General features: G+C 47.0%; 1 protein-coding gene across 5 annotated transcripts in view; it reads left to right on the top strand.

The window, feature by feature from the left end:
- PDZD2 (PDZ domain containing 2) overlaps positions 1–18159 on the top strand; it is a 327541-nt gene that overhangs the window by 106132 nt on the left and 203250 nt on the right. For all 5 annotated transcript variants that reach the window (XR_009452690.1, XR_009452689.1, XM_059694710.1 and 2 more), the window contains exon 2: positions 14328–15155. Coding sequence is in view for 3 of the 5 variants with exons in the window: in XM_059694710.1 (XP_059550693.1) it covers positions 14680–15155 (476 nt within the window). In the remaining 2 variants the exon portion in view is untranslated. The remainder of the gene's footprint in view (positions 1–14327; positions 15156–18159) is intronic.

The following is an 18159-nucleotide window of genomic DNA, read 5'->3' as shown; positions in this document are numbered from 1 at the left end:
TGCAGGGGGAAGGGGGAGTGAGAACTGCACTCGCTAAGCAGCAGTGTGTGTGTGTGGCGTCATCTCCTGCTTGGCTCTGGGGTAATGTGTTGGCCTCCCTAAGCTGGTAGACTGCTGGATCTGTGGGAAGAGTTGGCTAGGTGGAAAAAGTGCTGGATGCCAAGGTCTCCCACACTGGAGTTTTAATTGCCTTAAAAGAGGCTGAGCTTTATGAGTTTCTGATATCAAACTTGGCTCTCCCAGGCCCAGTGAGTGGAGACAGGGAGTTTCCAACTAAGACTTCATAGGTGTGGGAAGCAGGTTGCTGTGGGTGGGCGCAGGGAAGTAGGGAATCCATTGTCACAACAAGAAGGAAAGACATGGCCTTTCCCTCTACTCACGTCCAGTGTGAACAGAGGGTGGCAAGAAATCTGGTTTGGATCCCTGACAAGAAGGTCAAGTTCAGACACCCGGAGTGTAAGAGGCAAAGGACAGAGCCAGCAGGAACAAGGGACCTCTCAGTTGGTTAAGCCCCCTAGTCTCTCCAATCCCCTGAGTCATCTTTGATTTCTCTTCTCTATCCTTTCCCCACCAACCTGTTTCCAGGTGGTCACCTAGACTGGCCAACTCTGCCTCAGAAATGGCCCAAGAAGCTACCTCCTTCCCTCATCCCACTGCCATGTTCCAGGCAGTCATTATATCCCACCTGAGCTATGAGAACAGTCTGCCAACTGGCCTCCCTGTGGTCTAGTCTCACTCAATCTGTATCCTTACACATACAATTTTTTTAAATCAGCAAAATAATATGTTTTAATAAGCACTTAGGAAACCCAGAAATTTAAAGGTTCATAGCCTTAATTCCCCGACATGAAATCAGCTATTTCAGTGAATATCCTTCAGAGGTTATTTTCATTCTTAAACACAATTGATAATCAAAACCACTTTATAACCTGCTTCCTCACATATTATGGTGAACATTTTCTGATATTGATAATTTTCTAAAATGAAATCCCAAATCTGGTTGCTTAAATAATTCAGTAAATAAAACCACCACCAATTAAAACCCATGACCTACGTGTGGAAGGTCAAACTCCTTGGAGCAGGAGAGAAGGCTAAATGTGCCCTTGACACTAATCTCCCGCCCCCACAGACCACCCTTGCACACCCTCTTTGCCACTCTCATTCTCTTTGCATAAACACACTACCTACATGTTTACTCTGAGAATTCTGTACAAAGTGCCTTGTGTAAATAACTCCCATCTCCCACCATTCCCACTTTGTGAATTCTTCCATTCTTTAAGATTTATCCTAAGTTATTTATGTGTCTATCCCTAGGAAAATTAGGAATCTCTTGAGAACAGAAACAGAACTGACTCAGTTTGTATTTTTAGCAACTCGTGGTTATGCCTGGCACGGGGCAGTAGGCACTCAGTAAATATTTATGGAATGAATTGGCCTCGATTTGGTATGTCTGTTTTCATCCTCTTGCCAGTTTCACGTGTTTGTTTTGTTGGTGCCCATGGTTCATCCATATTATATTTTCTTTTCCTCCTTTATATGTTTCAGTCTTGCTGTCCTGAAATAAGAGCTTCTGGCCTAGAGCCATCCATGACTTTAGTTTTGCCTTTGCTGGTGGGTTGAAGATGTTCTTAGTTTCTGGTGGCTTTTCTGAGAAGCGAGCTCAGTTTTTCAGTCGACAGGCCAGAGTCAGGCCTCCAGCCCTTTTCAGAAGAGTTGATTTATAGCTTTAGGAACATGTTTGAAACAGGAGAAGGCAGTGTGAGTGGAAAGTGGGAATCCACCCTCAAAACCAGGGGGCTAGCTCAGCACTCACTGGGGAGGGAGGGGGTAGGAAAAGTCAAGTGCATGAGGACAGAGTGGGGTGTGCCTGAACCAGGGCTCTGCCCAGGGCTCTGAGAGTCTGCAGTTTAAAACTGCCCAAGGGACTCAGCTCTCTACCTTTGCCTTTTGCTCACAGATAAACCGCATCAGGCAATCAGACACCAGGCGCTGTTTCTTATGGTTCTGGGGATGCTTAAATATGAAGATTTTGCCAGAGGGATGAGTACATATATTTTTATTTTAAACTTATTTTTCCTTCCCCACCAATCTACTTCCAAGTGGTCACCTAGACTTTATTAACAAACATTAAACTAGAGTTATTTTTATTGAAACTTGTAGAAAAGGGAAGCTAGTCAATTTCACTCCTACTATGGGTACTAGCTCTACAGAAATAAGGATGAGCAAATTTATGTCTCTCCCCCCACCCCACCCCCTCACCCCAGGTAGAAATAGAGGCAGGTATGTCCACCTTTATTGCCACAAGTCTCAGAAGTTTAAATTTTCATGTCTGCTTTACATTAGCTTTTAATAGGCACTCCAAGCACAAAACCACATCTATAGCAGCTTGTTCTTTGGATGCAAGTAATAAAAATCCAACCCAAACTGGCTTCAACAGAAGGATGTTCACATGTCATCAAGGTCCCAACTTCATTTTTCTCTCCGCTTGTGCCACCTCAGCATTATGCACCATCAGGCTGGTATCGAGATGGCAGCAGCGACACTAGACATCTGACTTTGAGTGACATCCAGAGGAAGAAGAGGGACCATCATGCCTTGGCAGTTTCTCTTAGGAGTGAGGCAGCATTTTCCAGAAGAGCCCTGGGAGGCAAGTCTCATGACTCACTGGCCAGTGTTGGGTCACCTGCCCACTCCTGAAACCATTGCTTGCAAGGGAAGGATATTTCCATTGATCAGTTAGGCTAGTGGTCGACAAACTCATTAGTCAACAGAGCCAAATATCAACAGTACAACGATTGAAATTTCTTTTTAGAGCCAAATTTTTTAAGCTTAAACTATATAGGTAGGTACATTGTGATCAACTTAATTAGGGTATTCCTAAGGCTTAGAAAGAGCCACACTCAAGGGGCCAAAAAGCCACATGTGGCTCGCAAGCCACAGTTTGCCGACCACGGAGTTAGGCCCCACCCTGAACAAAAATCAGAATTCTGTTAGGGGTTAAAAAGAGGGAACGGATGCTGGGTAGACAGTCAATAGTGTCCTCTGCACCTCAAAATAAGCTGTAGAATTGGTTGCCAACTGTATAGTGATTTTGAATCGGTTTCAGCTACTCACCTTTGTTCAAATAAAATCTTACCCAAAGGAACAGACAAATAAAACTGATAAAATCAGAACAGCTTTGTTTGTAATCCTATAGGAGGATACAGTCCTAGGATCATGGTATGACAATCCCCAGAGATTACCTCTTGTGTTCACGTCAAACACTTTTCTCTTCCTTATCTCCTTTCTTCCTAATGACGCAGTTCTGTTAAGAGGGACAAGAGGCCAGCCGGCCAGAGAGGACCAGCATTTACAGAGTCCAGGCAAGCAGGGCCATTCAAGAAAGGCAGCTGGGCTGGGATCAGCAGGTTTGGGCACATGAGACCAGAGGCTGTGATGACAGGGAGCCGGGAAGAGCAGTTCCTCTGAGTGGGCTGGTGAGCTATTGTCCCAGGGCTGACTCATTCCCTCTCCGCCTGCAGAGTGTGGGTGCCCTGGCCCACGGCTGAGAGTTGCATCCAGGAGGGAGTGAGAGGCCTGCTGAGGCAGAGACAGAGGTTCTGGGTGGATTACTCCACAGAGGGCGGACACAGCATGCAGGTCAACCGCTCTCAGGGCTTCATTTTTGGATGGGGTAGGTGTAGGGTTGCCACATAAAATATAGGCCACCTCGTTAAACATAAATATCAGATAGACAATTGTGCCATGCTAGCACGACCAAGGGTGATCCCGAGTGGGGGGGTGAAAGAATTAAGGAAAGACAGACAAGAGAATAATAGCTGGGTCTCGGTGGGACGCTGCTCCCTGATGAGGAGACAACAACGACGCCCACAAGCCGTGTCTTTATTTTATAGCAGATGCCACGAGGCAAAGTAGGGGCGTGATCACATTGTTTACAGCATTCTCGTGAGTTTCAACCTCACTCAACTACATGCACTCGAACTCTATCACAAGGCACGTGGGGCTACGTGTTCAGACCATAGGTTCAAGCTTACAACCACAGCCGTTGGCTATGATTGTGCTGGGAGGGCCCTGCCCTCCAACTGGGACTTGCACGTGGCAATGAGAGGACCCTGTCCTTTCATTAGTCCGAGGCTTGAACCTGGCCAAAACACCGTAACCGCGCCCCACAGACAATAACATTTTAATCTAAGTATATCCCAAATATTGCATGGGACATACACATACCAAGACATACTACGATATTTGGGACATACTTATACTAAAACATGTCTTATTATTTATCTGAAATTCATATGTAACACTATGTGTTCTGATTTGTTAAATCTACCAACCTTGCAGGGGTGGGAAATGAAGGGTCTCCTTAGCATGAGGATGTGAGAGCTGACTTTCTCCCTGGGGTCTCCATTCTGAGTCATAGAGTGGCCAGCACCTCTCCTTCACCCAGCCAGTGGTTTCTAAGGCCCTGTTACATCGGCCTTCCCCGAAAGGCGGGTGTCTGAATGGCCTCCAGTGATTCCGAGGCTCTGCTCAGCCTGGGAAGACTGGTTCAGGGTTTAAGTTCCTGAGGGTAAGAACGTCACTGTTTATTGTACTCGATAAATATTTGTTGAACGAATGAGTGAATGAATGAATTATTCCTCCCTGAGGAATCCATATGGGCGTAACCAGTGTTTATCTTGTAGAACCCAGGAACCCCAGAAGCACAGGCGCCTCTCTTTCCATTTCTTTTCTGGTCATGAGACGCGTGGGAAAGGGCCCGTGTGGAAGGTGTAATGGAGAGACTTGGAGAGCCGTGGGTTGAGAATGACTAGACGAGCAGGAGAGAACAGGGCCAGCACTGGGGCCCGCCAGGCAGGGGGCAGGAGCATCGCACGGGGAGGTAGGCCAAGTTTTTAATCACCTCCTCGGGCAAAGAGACTTACGATTTCAGGTTGAGAGCAGGTCTTCAGTCCTTTTCGCAGGATTCCTGTAGAGCCTGACTTGGCACGGTCCAGGCGCTCAGCTTCCAGGGGCAGTGATGTGGAGCCTGCAGGCAAAAGACCAGGGTGCCTAAAGCCTGTTGAAAATGCTTCAGCGGAACTCGGAACTCGGTGGGTGGCAGGTAATAGCCATTTTTGTTCCTGTTGGTAATTCCCCAGATCAGCAGGGTGCCTGGGGGCGTCTGTTTCCCACAGCATCTATCTCCGCAGGCTTAGCCAAGTAAAGACTAGATTTCTGTCCTAAAGCTTTAAACCCATAATGGGCCCGACTGGCTACGTGTCCCCCCAATAGAGACATGCCCTAGTGCCTACCTTATCTCCAATGCAGAGAACGCTAAAGGTTTGTTTTTTGTTTCTTTGTTTTTTAAATTCCAATTTCCTATTTTCCTGGCAAGAGACTTTGCCTGCTGGATGAGAACCTGCTTCCAATCTGAAGTGAGTTTTTGCCGACTGACACCACGGGCACCTAGCGCTCTGTGGACTGAATCGGGGGCCCCTCTCAATCTGTTCCCCCATCTGTGTCACAGTGAAGCGGGGGCAGTCACAGGGCCGCAGGGCCCTGGGAAATGCCGGAGCTGTCTGCAATTTCAGCGGCATACGGCTCCTCAGCAGGGCTGGGGCCAAGAGTGGTCACGAGAACATGGACTCCTCTGGCTTTTCTTTGGTGGCTCTGGTTCTGCCCTCCTGTCCTGCCTCTCGCACGCTGCCCGGGGAACTGTTCTGAGCAGGTGTGAGCTGCGCTGTAGAGGCCCGCTGCGTGCCCGGGGCTCAACCCACGGCTCTCCAAGTCTCTCCATTACACCTTCCACACGGGCCCTTTGTAGTTTCTGCAGTTTTGTTAAATCGGGAAGGTGTCCTTGGTCCTTGGGGGCAATAGTGAGACCCTTCCCCACAGCCCTGAACTTAGAAACACAGAAGACAAATTGCTGTGTTGAGAATGAAACTAGGAAATACCTCACATGTGGCTGAATCGTCAGCCCCAGAAATGCCCAAATTAAGAAATTGTCCATGAAACTAATAGAATCCAAAACTGGAATTAGAGTCATCTTAGGGACGAGGGGCTAAAATGTGATTGTGCCCGTAATTCAGAGAGTAGAAATGGACACACACTGGTGCCGTGGTACGTAGTTTGGAGAGAGGGGTGGGAACAGAAGCGGGGTGGAGTTCGTGCAGAGAGCAAGAAGGGAAAGCTCCAGGAACCAGATGTTGGCGATGCCTTTTCGGGTGCTGTCTAGCGCAGGGGAGTCTAGGCTAAGTGGCAGTGTCCTTTGCAAAGCCCAGGCTGCAGAGGCAGAGATTATGCCTCAGCGGGGGCCCTCCTGTGCTCACCTGGTTCTCCTTGTCCTGAGGTTTGCCTTCCTCTGCGTCCTGCCTGCAGGAGAAGCAGGCATTGATCAGGTCGATGCAAACATCCTGCCCACTTAATAACTGTGTTTTCAATGGGAAATTAATGAGCGAGCCTTCTTGCTGGTAGCAGTATATCCACTCTGGATAGGCAGGTGCTCTTTCAATGTGCAGGCAGAATTCATGTTTCTGAGCCTGGGGGCCTGTAGACCTGGATGGTGGGGAGTCAACCAAGATCAGGGTCTCCTTGTAGCATCTCCTTGACCTACCCGTGGCCTTCCTCAGCCACATCTTTTACCTACACACAGTCCCCACACATTAACATTGACACAGCGCCAGCAGGGTCTTAAAAGATAGTGGGTCCAACCTCCTCATATCTGGGGACCTCTCCCCAAGGGCATCACGGCAGTGTCCGGAGTTGAATCTCAATTTGATGATTTCCAGCCTAGTTCCTTTCCGTCTCTGCCATCTCATCTCACTTTCTCTCTGCTGTATTTCTCTCCCACCCCTTTTAAAACCAAGATGGAGCACGAGTAGCTGTGGAGGCCATTGAGAGTGCGGGGACTGGTATCTTGCACTCCTTCGCCATCTTCCCTTCTCCTTCATTCTGAATTCCTGCCTGGAAGAGGTCAGATGAGGATTCTCTTTTCTCTCACTCCCATGGACTTGGACTTGCCTTCTGAGGATCACTGTCTGAGGTCTTTCCCACAGGGAGGTCTGGGAAAATGGGATGCTTCTCCGAGAGGCCCAGGGCTGGACCTTTGTGCTCTGTGATCCCTTGGTTTCCTCTGAGGATACTCCCTCTGCACCAGGCGCTCCAGCCCAGGGTCCTGCAAGTGGTGGGGAGGGGAGGGAGTGGGGGCCGGTCTCTGCACAATTCAGGCGGTTGCCAAATCGGAGCATCTGTGGGGCCTCAATGGGAACACCGGATTTCCTATTGATTCCTCCTCCCTTCTTGAAACCTTGGTTCTTTCTGCTGCACCAAAGACCTTTGATTCTGTAAGATATATTTCTTCTTGCCTCTGGACGAGCTGAACGCTGGTTCTAAGCACGTGAATGTAAGACCACTCCAGGGGCCCCCTTCCTCCCTTGTCTTGGCAGATACTCAAAATCTGATAAAGCAGCTTGGCCCATCTCTTCTGCAGTTTAAAGCTTCCATGTGTTGTGTATATGCTTCTTAATGAGGCCAGTGACTCCCTCCCTGACTTGCTAACTCAGCTCCAAAGTCCAGGAAAATGCTGGAACTGGAAGGAAACAGTAGAATCACCTCATTTGGCAGATAAGGAAACTGAGGCTCAAAGATGTTAAATGATTTGCCTGGGGACCTGCAGTTAGGTAATAGCAGAGTATGCTGCTGGCCATTATAAATATTTGAGTCATTCTTAATTAAGGATGAGGTCAGAGCCTATGCAGTTCCATGCTGAGAATTCAAATACAGTTAAGTGGATTATTTACCCAAAAGCCTAAACACCGGAAGCATCTCAACAGCACAATTGCTCTGAAAGGAACACTTGTAAAATATTGTAAAATAACTATTTTTTAAACAATAACTCTAGTCTAATTAAAGAAGAACTTATTGTAATGCATGCTGTATGTTGAGGGCGTGATCTCTAGGGTTGCGGATGACAGATGGGTGGCATCATGGCTGCCCAGTCCATACAAGGTGAGCAGGAAGGTCACATTAAAATGGGCAACCACGGTGCCCTCATGATTATCTTGCTGCTGACCGAAGCTGTGATTGTCTCAGCCAATTACCCACTCGGTAGATAGCAACTGCTTCAAAGTATTAAATTGGAAATTCACAATATAAACAGTACCTCATAAATGCCCTCTTTCCCCAACCATTATGTTCCTTTAGAACTAAGATACCGAAACTCCAGGAATCTTATTAGTCCAAGAATCTTATTAGTCCAGGACTGGCCAAATCCGGAGTAAACCATCTTAAACTGCACACGTGCAAACTTGTTTCCGTATCTGAAGCCGTAGCAAATGTATTTTACAAAAATGTAGGAAACAAATGGTGTATAATCTTCATTTTGATGTTCTGGTCTCCATCTGTTTTCTTGCACTCATCTTGAGAAAGAACATGCATGATGTCTCATGAATTTTTTAATTTCTACTCATTCCCGTATTTTTGTTACCTGGATAGATGATTCATGTTTTAGCAAATACAATATCTTCAAGTATTAGATTTTCAAAATAGCTGCCACATCATCCTTTTTCATTTCGTTCAGGTTTTCCCCCTGTTTTTCAAGGGTTATCAGACCCAGAAATGGAAGGATCTTGGTCTTATATCACTGTGCATTTCTCTCGTCTGTAAAATTGAAGGCTGGATGCAGCAATCCCTGAGGTCCCTTCGAGGTCCTCACCTTCTGGAATTTATATGGGAACACCTTTCTCATCCCCTAAAATCCCAGCATAGACATTGGAAAGCTGCATATTCCAGAATTCATCATGTGCCCCCAAATGTACCACATCGTCGCCCTTCGCACACTTTAGTTAACGCTCTCTCTCTCCCCAGCCCCCATGGGCTCTTCATCTTTCCTCCCCAGCCTAGTGCAGTGCCTGGCACAGTTAACCCTTGTTGCATGACATAAAGGCTGGATCAAATTCTTCTGTCTCATATGCACAGCCATCTGGTTAGTCTAGAGTCAGCCATGTAGATAGTTAAAACTTAGCCAGTGCCTTGCTTTTCCAAAACATAAGCCAACCTAAAGGAGTCAGTCATTCATATTTACACTTTCTCAGGCAGTGGTGGCTTTGTCTGTAACACCTGGGACTGCACAATGGTACTAGTAAACCATTGCATGAATTCATGTGTGCCTTTAGCCCTTTAAGAAACATGCCCTGATTTGTTTTTAAAATATAATTTGAATTGATTTTAGAGAGGAAGGGAGAGGGAGAGAGCTAGAAACATCAATAATCGGAGAGAATCATCAATTGGCTGCTTCCCACATGCTCCCTACTGGGGACTGAGCCCGAAACCTGGGCATGTGCCCTGACCGGGAATCGAACCGTGACCTCCTGGTTCATAGGTTGACACTCAATCATTGAGCCACGCCAACCAGGTGCCCTGGGTTGTTGTGTTGTTGTTTTTTTATTGCTGTTTTTGGTGCCCCCAAATCAAAGTAGGAGCTCAATAATAGCTGTGAATCAACAACATTTAGCCCTGCCAGTGTTGGTGAAATGGAGTCAGATGCCCTTGTTTTACAAGGTGGTTGTGAGAGTTGGAGGAGAGAATAAGATGGTGGGGAAGCATCCAATCCAGCTCACTGGGGGCATTTCCACACCCGTCATCTCTCCTCCTCAGGCAGCCAAGCAGGCTCTCACCTTGGAGTCTCTGCCCCCTGTCAAAGAACAGCCTTCCCACAAGTACTCTCTCGGTCTCATTTATTCAGGTCTCTTTTCAGAGGGGCCTTTCCCCCCCTGCACCCCCTGCTCCAAATCCCCTGTCACTCACTAGCTTCTGACATGACCACAGTCACAGTTCTCTTCATGGTACAAATTACCATCCCACATTGTAGCATTTTACCTTTACTAATTCATCATTATTTCATGAAGGTTTGTAGGAACGCTGTCTGTTTTGTTCAGGGCCCAACAAGTGATGGGCACTCATTCAATGAACCTCTGTTGAATAAATGACTAGTAGGTATTTAATCAACACTTTTTTTCTTTTAAAATGTGGAGCATTTTCTAAAAGTCAAAAGAGGAATCCAGTCCAGAAGGGAGGAAGATGAGATGAAGGTTTAGGAACTAGGAACTTAGCAGAGGTCAGCATAGGAAGGCGGCAAGAATCCAGGACACTTCGAAAGAGGGAGTTCGAACAAGACAGCCTACTGTGCATCTGACACTGAAGTGAGGTCTGGATAACTGCGGTCAGGTTCAAGGCTTAGCCTCTGCATTTTGGGCGATTCGGCCTGTGACTTTGGGCAGATGATTGGTTTTACTTAGTTCAGGGTTTCCTGGCCATTTTCATTCTTGTCTCCCTCTCTTCACCCCGGGGAAAAGATTTTAATGTATTTAAGTTAAAATTAAAAATTAAATTGAATTCTCTTGAACACAGAAATTAAATACTAAGGAGTAAGATTTTTCCCCCCAGATAGGACTGAGCTTTGTAAGGTGGGGCACTGACCTTTAGAATAGCTAAGACTTTTTCAGCCCCCCCCCCATCCTCGAACTAGTTTCCACCCCCTTCGTGAGTAACGTCTCCCTGTTGTGAGTGCACAAGTTAACTGAAAGGGGATCCAAGAAAGTTGGTAGACATTAAACACAGTATCAATTACCTTAGTAACAGAAGCATTTATTTTGAATGCTAAGGCTGTCAGCTTCAGGCTACTCAACATTAATTTAAATTATCATGGCTGTTTGCTTGGGATGAGACTAACTGGAGAATTATAAATGATAGAAGTGAGTGGGACCAGGCCTCGGACCTCCACGTCCACAGTTCTGCTCGCTGTTGACGTGGATTGATCTTCAGGATGAGAGGCTTTGAGACCGTTGCGGGGTCAGCCAAACAGGGATGTCGGTATCTGTAACCATTTGCAGAGTTCTGTCCTTCTGTATCATCTCTGTGTCAACGTTTTGTTCACTGGAATGTTTCATGGATATTGTGGAAGAACCAGACTTTACATACTGTTGAAAAATTGTGCACCTTTTCTTATACCCTGAGTCATCTCAAATTATTGAGATGGATCGGAATAGCTCTACTTCCCTTGTTTATAGAAAATCCCAGGAAAAGCCATTTATAGAACAGGGGGCTGGAAGGATTACCGGAAAATTTCCAATTATAGGTATGGAGTTGAAAAGTTGTATAGCCCATGAACATCAAAGTAAGACCAGTTTGGCTCAGTGGATAGAGCGTTGGCCTGAGGATTGAAGGGTCCCAGGTTTGATTCTGGCCAAGGGCACATGCCTGGATTGTGGGCTCGATGCCCGGTAGGGGGGGTGCAGGAGACAGCTGATCAATGATTCTCTCTCATCATTGATGTTTCTATCTCTCTCCTTCTCCCTTCCTCTCTGAAATCAATAAAAATATATATTTATATATTTTTTTAAAAGTAAAAGCTGTGGTCCTTGAGGGTGTCTGTACACTTGAAATAATTTTTCATTTTTCTGAAAACTCCTTCCCTGCCCTCACCATACTTAAGGCCAGAGGGTGGGCTTCTGGCACCATATGGGAAACTCATGACTCCATCCCCTTGGCCATAACTGGCTGGACGACAGATGGACAACTGCTCCAAGCTAAGCCAATTAGCTTTGCTCCTCCAATGTGTCATTTAACAACTTTTGAGTTTCAAATTATAGAAAACAACTCAACGTAGCGTTCATTTTCATTAAAAGGTATGGGTTGGGTTTTTTTTAGTTCAGTTTTTCTTTACCATTTTTCTTTCTTTTAAGTAGTTAACTTTTAAAAATGTAATTTATTGCAAGGGTTGATACAGTCTTTCAGATTGAGGGTCAGCACTGCATCCCCCATCAGGATGGCTGCAGCTAAGACCAGGACGGCTGCGGGGAACCAGAGCGCCCTCTTTCCCTAGCCTTGTACCTTTGCCTTCTACTGGTCAATTTTATTTCTTGGCAAGATGGCCCTTTTGCTACTCAAGTAACACAGCAGGTAGGATATTGCCATCCACAGTCCCTAGTTCACAAGTTATAGTTCTCACCACACACTTGAGACTAGTCAGCCGTGGGTAAACTACAGCCCGCGGGCCGGATCCAGCCCGTTTGAAATGAATAAAACTATTGAAAAAAAAGACCGTACCCTTTTATGTAATGATGTTTACTTTGAATTTATATTAGTTCACACAAACACTCCATCCATGCTTTTGTTCCGGCCCTCGGGTCCAGTTTAAGAACCCATTGTGGCCCTCGAGTCAAAAAGTCTGCCCACCCCTGGCTAGATCCTTGTTCTCTAGGCCCTGGGGCTCAGTTCTCAGAGCAGATACTCTATTCCACCTGCATGAGATACCCAGTTCTGGCCCCACCCCAGGGCTAGGGGCTGATTACATGAACATGGCTGTAGGAGTGCACGTCTGTCGATTCTATTAAAAGGGTTGTCATAGACTTATTACATGCTAGTTTCCATTTCTTTATGCATCTCCCCACTAGTCTATGAATTCATTCAGGGCAACGAATTTGCCTTGTTGACAGTATATTCCTAGTGCCAAGATCAAGGCCTGGTTCTTAATTGATGTTCAATAAATATGTATTGAGTGAATACAAGTTGACATCAGGAAGAAAAAATTCTCGATTACTCTTAAGTTTGGTTTTCTTCAATCAGATTTACTTAAAGAGTATCTTGCCCAAGATATTTACTCTGTTTTCATGTGTATGGAACTATTGGAACTGAGACTAACACTTTGAATGATGGACCATTAAAATTTGAATGTAAAGGATCTTTAAAAAATTGTTTGAAGTCATCAAGAGTCTGCAAGGTGACAGGCACTGTGCCGGGGTAGGGAGTATGTTGTTGAAAACAACACGGTCACTGCATTTGAGAATCTCTCTGTGGCATTTGAGAGACCTTAGAGATCACTTAGCTTAACTTTCTCATTTTACAGATGAGGAAAAGGAGACTTAGAAAGGTTGCTAGGCCTGATGGAAAATATTCTGACTTATTCATAGGATCTTAATATGTCAGTATGGCATTACTTTTCAGTGAGAGGTGTTACTTATTTTGGCCAAAGGGAACATTCCATTTTTGTGTATTTATGGATTATCTTTTATTTTATTTTTGCATTTCTTTTTAGTAGGCATGTGCTTATGTAGATGATATTTGCTAAACTTTTAATTTACTTGGAACCCATTAATAGCTGGCCCTCGAGTTCTCTGGAAAATCAACAAGACATTTCTTTATGGTTACTGAGTAATAAGGTTATTTATTATTGACATGGCTTCTGACACCTCTCCCATTTATTATTATTTCTTGTTAAATCATTTCCTGAGAAGGTGAAGAATGTTTTCCATCTTTGATGGCACAGTTTATATTGACTTTCTCCGGGCGAAAGTGAGGTTCAGAGAAGAGAGTGAAAGGGGTCATTTTTCTGCATTTACAGGGGATGAAGGTGAAAATTTTCTTTGGTGGAGAAGAAGGATTGGTGATGAAATTCAATTAACCTTTCTTTGGGGCGAGGGGGTTGCGGCGGAGCAGTGATGTGCCCCGCACTGTGCAGGATTCAGTGGGGACAGGACAGCCCAGCCCTCTGCTGCAGCCAGGCCTGCAGGCTGGTGAGCGCATCATGGCACTAAGACCTGCATTCAAGGGCCAGCCAGGGAGGGGCTGAGTCCTCTCACCCAGAAGCATGGGGGAACATTTCTCTGGAGGAGAAGGCTTTGGGTAGCTTGGTATTAACAGCTTTCCAACGGAAAGGAAGCAAGGAGACTAAGAGCTGTAGGATGCCAAGGGACAGGATGTCCTGTGGACCTATGTGATGAAGGTGGAGTCAGTGGCTGAGCTCAGGACTGGTGCTGTCCTGGAGTCTCTCTGTGCGGTTGATTGTTATTGCTCCTCTCGGTAGCATTGTAAGAACATAGTTCTGGAATGGAGAGCCTCCCTGTGTACGCTGTTGGATAGATCAGGGCAAATGGAGATAGATTTCAGCTTCCTAGGAATGTAAGGTCTTAAATATTTCCAGAACCCCTCTGCGATCTTCTATGTCTTGTCACACAGCCTCCTGTTGGATGTGAGCTTGATGGGGGTTGTCCTGGCAAAAGTCATCTCATGTCCCCGCTGGTGAGGGAAACTTCCTGGAGAAAGCCAGTGTTCCAGAGATGTCTGTCTGAAGGAGGGGTGTGTGTGTGTGTTTGTGTGTCTGTCTGTCTGTCTATCTGTGTGTCTGTGTTTACTGCGCAGAGGGAGCCGAGCTGAGGGATGGGGAGCGGCATTAAGGCTTCTGGCTCGGAAAGCAAACATTGCCTTCAGTCATACAAGAGGCCCTGTGTTCTGTGTGAGAAGGCTCACTGTTGTGACTGGAAGGAATTTTTTGTTTTTTCCTCTTCCAGGTGTGAATGAATCCGGCAGAGGCCATGCTGTCGCTGATGAAGGGCTATCCCATTTCTGGGCCATTTGCACGGGCCCTGCAGTGATATGAACCAAGCGAAGACCTGTCGGAGGCTTCCTTCTGTCCCTCGCTGAGCACTCCAGTTGCAACGATCATCCCACTGTCGGTGTGTGTCAGGTCCTCCTCTTGCCACGGCAAACAGCCCCGTCTCAAGCCAGCACCCCCCCTCGTCTGCCAGCCTGAACATGAACACAGCCAATGACAGCCAGGGTCCCCAAGGGACGTGGGGCCCCGCGGGGTCCGGCCCCCAGGAGCAGGTCCTCTCATGATGCTGGTGTCTGGGAGTGAGCGCCATGCCCATCACCCAGGACAACGCGGTGCTGCACCTGCCCCTGCTCTGCCGGTGGCTGGAGAACAGCCTGCGGGAGGGCGGGGAGGGGCCGGAGCAGCGGCTGTGCCAGGCGGCCATCCAGAAGCTGCGCGAGTACATCCAGCTGAACTTCACCGTGGATGAGAGCGCGGTCCCCCCTGACCGCAGCCCCCCGGGGATGGAGATCTGTACCGTGTACCTCACCAAGGAGCTGGGGGACGCGGAGACGGTGGGCCTCAGTTTCGGTAACATCCCCGTTTTCGGGGACTATGGAGAAAAGCGCAGGGGGGGCAAGAAGAGGAAGACCCACCAGGGCCCCGTGCTGGACGTGGGCTGCATCTGGGTGACGGAGCTGAGGAAGAACAGCCCGGCAGGGAAGAGTGGGAAGGTCCGACTGCGCGATGAGATCCTCTCCCTGAATGGGCAGCTGATGGTCGGAGTTGATGTCAGTGGGGCCAGGTAAGTGGCGGGGTTTCCTTCAATGCTAAATGTTTGCACATGCCTTAGTAGGTGTTGTCCTGAAATGTGGTGAGCAGGAACTAGCCCGCATCAGCCAACGGTTCTCCTCCGTTCACCCTTGCAATTAACAGATTTCAGGGGTCAACACACCAACTTCCCACCCATCCTGCCAACATGAGAAATCATCCACACTATTATGTACAATCATAATATAAGGTGATCCGTTGGGCAATTCATTCTGATCCTTCTCTTGAGTTCGATTTTGAGTTCAGAACTATCTTAGATGATGTTATGGGTTGAACTGTGTCGCCCCAAAACTTATATGAAGAAATCCTAATCCCTGGTACCTCCGCACATGGCCTTACTTGGAAAGAAGTCCATTGCAGATTTAATTACTTAACATGAGGCCAGGTGGTAGTAGGATGGGCCCCTAATTCAGTAGGATAGTGTCCTTATAAAAAGGGCAAAGACCTGCTCACAGGAGAAGATGTGTGAAGATGCGAGTTACACTGCCACAAGCCGAGCAACCCTCGGAAGCTGGGATCAGGGCCCGGAGTATATCATTCCCTGTCCCCCAGAGGGAGCGTGGCTCCACCAACACCTTGATCTTGGACTTTTCGCTTCCAGAACGGTGAGACAATACATTTCTGTGGCTTAAACCACTCAGTTTGTGGTGCTTTTATATGGCAGCCCTAGGGAACGAATACACCCGATGTTTGACCCTGTCACCTATGGCTGGTCAGTTTTTCCGTCAGTCTCCCCCCGGCCCCCATAAGAGTTACTCTGGAAACTAGAGCCCTGTGAATGTTTTTGGAAGAGAACATTGAAAATTGTTGTGTGTGTGTGTGTGTGTGTGTGTGTGTGTTAGCTGTGGGAGGAGCAGGTGCAAAATGTGGAAGATGAGGTCATGGTTTGTTTATTTTGAAAATTAGCTTAGGGTCAATTTGAAAAATTCTTCCCAGGGGAGACAACAGCATTCATAGCCATGGGTTTGGCATCCTTCTGTACCCCAGAGCCAGCTCCAAAGTTAAATCTGTGCCTGCCCCCAAGTCACAGACGATGCCATTGCTGCCTTGTCACTGGCTGAGACTCCTGAGGTCTGCAGTTTGCTTCCAGGTCCGCCAGTAGCTCTGAGAGCCCCTCATTTTTCGAGTGGGAACTGCATCGCTCTGGAGTGAATTTATAGAGAACTTTTGGGAAGGGGGAGGGATCTTAGTTATGTTTGATAGCACATGCTCCGTTTTGCAGGCATAGCTGGTAACACACAGAGCAAAGTTTTTGTTTGAGGGTCTATCACCCCTACCCTGGGGAAGATTGGCCTTTCTAGAATGCTCTGTTTACTTTTGTTTGGTGCAGGGAGAACCGGGAAGGCTTTTTTAAATTAGATCCTACAAACACTTTATAGCCTAGTCCCTCCCTCCCTCAGCTAGCTTCCTATAAGTACACCCGCTCTGTTCCCAGAGGACAGAGTGTTCCAAATTGGTAACAAAATGTGGAATTAATTAAAACAACCCACACACGAAAAACAAGTAGCCTTTTCTGAAAAGTAAAAGGGCCCATGTTTCACTTAAAATATATTTTTCAGGATGTGACCCTTGACTGGACTTGCTTGTGCGTTCATAAACTCGGGCCGAGGGCAGTGCAAAGTGCATGCCTCAGAGGGGTGGACCTGGCTCCCAGACCCACTTACTGGCCGTGTGGGGGGCAGGTTTCTCAGCTACGGAGGCTGATGCTATTCCCCAACAGGGTCCTTTAGTGGATGAGATAAGGTGACTTATATAATGTACTGACTAGGCATCTGGCACATGGTAGGTTTTCAATCAAAGGTAGCTTTTTAAAAATATATGTTTTATGAAAAGAAAAAATATATATATATATGTTTTTATTGATTTCAGAAAGAGAGAGAGAGAAATATCAATGATGAGAGAGAATCATTGATTGGCTGCTTCCTGCATGTCCCCCACTGGGGATCAAGCTCGCAACCCGGGTATGTGCCCTGGCCTGGAATCAGACCGTGACCTCCTGGTTCATGGGTTGATGCTCAACCACTGAGCCACACCAGCCAGGCAAAGGTTTTAACACCCAACCTGATTGGCAATGTAACGGAGAAAAGGCCTTTGAGTTTGAGGGACAGAGAAGAGCTTCCAACCCTGGCAATTCACTGAGCAGGAGAGAATAATCTTCAACCCAGAAACCAGGCTGATGTTCCAATATTGAGCAACCAATATGGCGTGGGTACTAGCCAATTGGAAAGAATGTCGGCACATGCAAGAACCGGTTTCTGGGCTGTCTGGAGGGCCTGGGGGCTCAGGGTGATTGGCCAACTGGTCTAGAAGCATTGCATACTGGGTGGACTAGCTGAAGATCAGCCCTGGCCAGAGGCAATCTTCAGCACAGTACCCACTGGCTTTAAATTGTGTGTAAAATTAAATTTAGGGTTGTTACAAGCTCAGGCCCCGGTTACCCATGGCAACCTTGAGTTCTGTCTAGGTTATAGCAGACTTAAAACCCAGTGTCAAGAAGCTGCTAGAAGGTGTTACTTGGAGAAATGACTGCAGGTGGTGAGGTAGGAGATGGAAGAAAGGAAGGATTGCCAATTATAGCTTTTTAATATGGTCTCTGGGGCCATTTAGCAGGAGGGTCCTGCCTACCTGCACATGCCCAAAGGCACCTGCGCTCTCTTCAGGGGAAGGTCTTGCTGTCGCTGTGAAAGGGCTACCCCATTTCCAGTCATTTGCATGTAGTTGTAGTAAGAAGTGGTCATCATGCTGACCTGGAGATCAGTCAGGAAAGGTTAAATGATGTTTAAGAGGCCAGAGAAGCATGTCATACACTTTAGGAGGATTTCCATTACAAAAGGTTAAAGGAAAACCAGTTTCAGCATTTAAAATTCAATTATCTGGAAAACTCGTCATGTGGAACAGCCCATTCCCCAAGGGTGCTGTGCACATGAAGCGTGCAGACCTTATGCATGTGCCCACTGCATGCTGCTCAGCCTGCTCTC

This window comes from Myotis daubentonii, chromosome 4 (assembly GCF_963259705.1).
Source record: "Myotis daubentonii chromosome 4, mMyoDau2.1, whole genome shotgun sequence".
NCBI classification, from domain to species: domain Eukaryota; kingdom Metazoa; phylum Chordata; class Mammalia; order Chiroptera; family Vespertilionidae; genus Myotis; species Myotis daubentonii.
The sequence above is the reverse complement of the archived record's forward strand: the minus strand, read 5'-3'. Positions and strand labels throughout refer to the sequence as shown.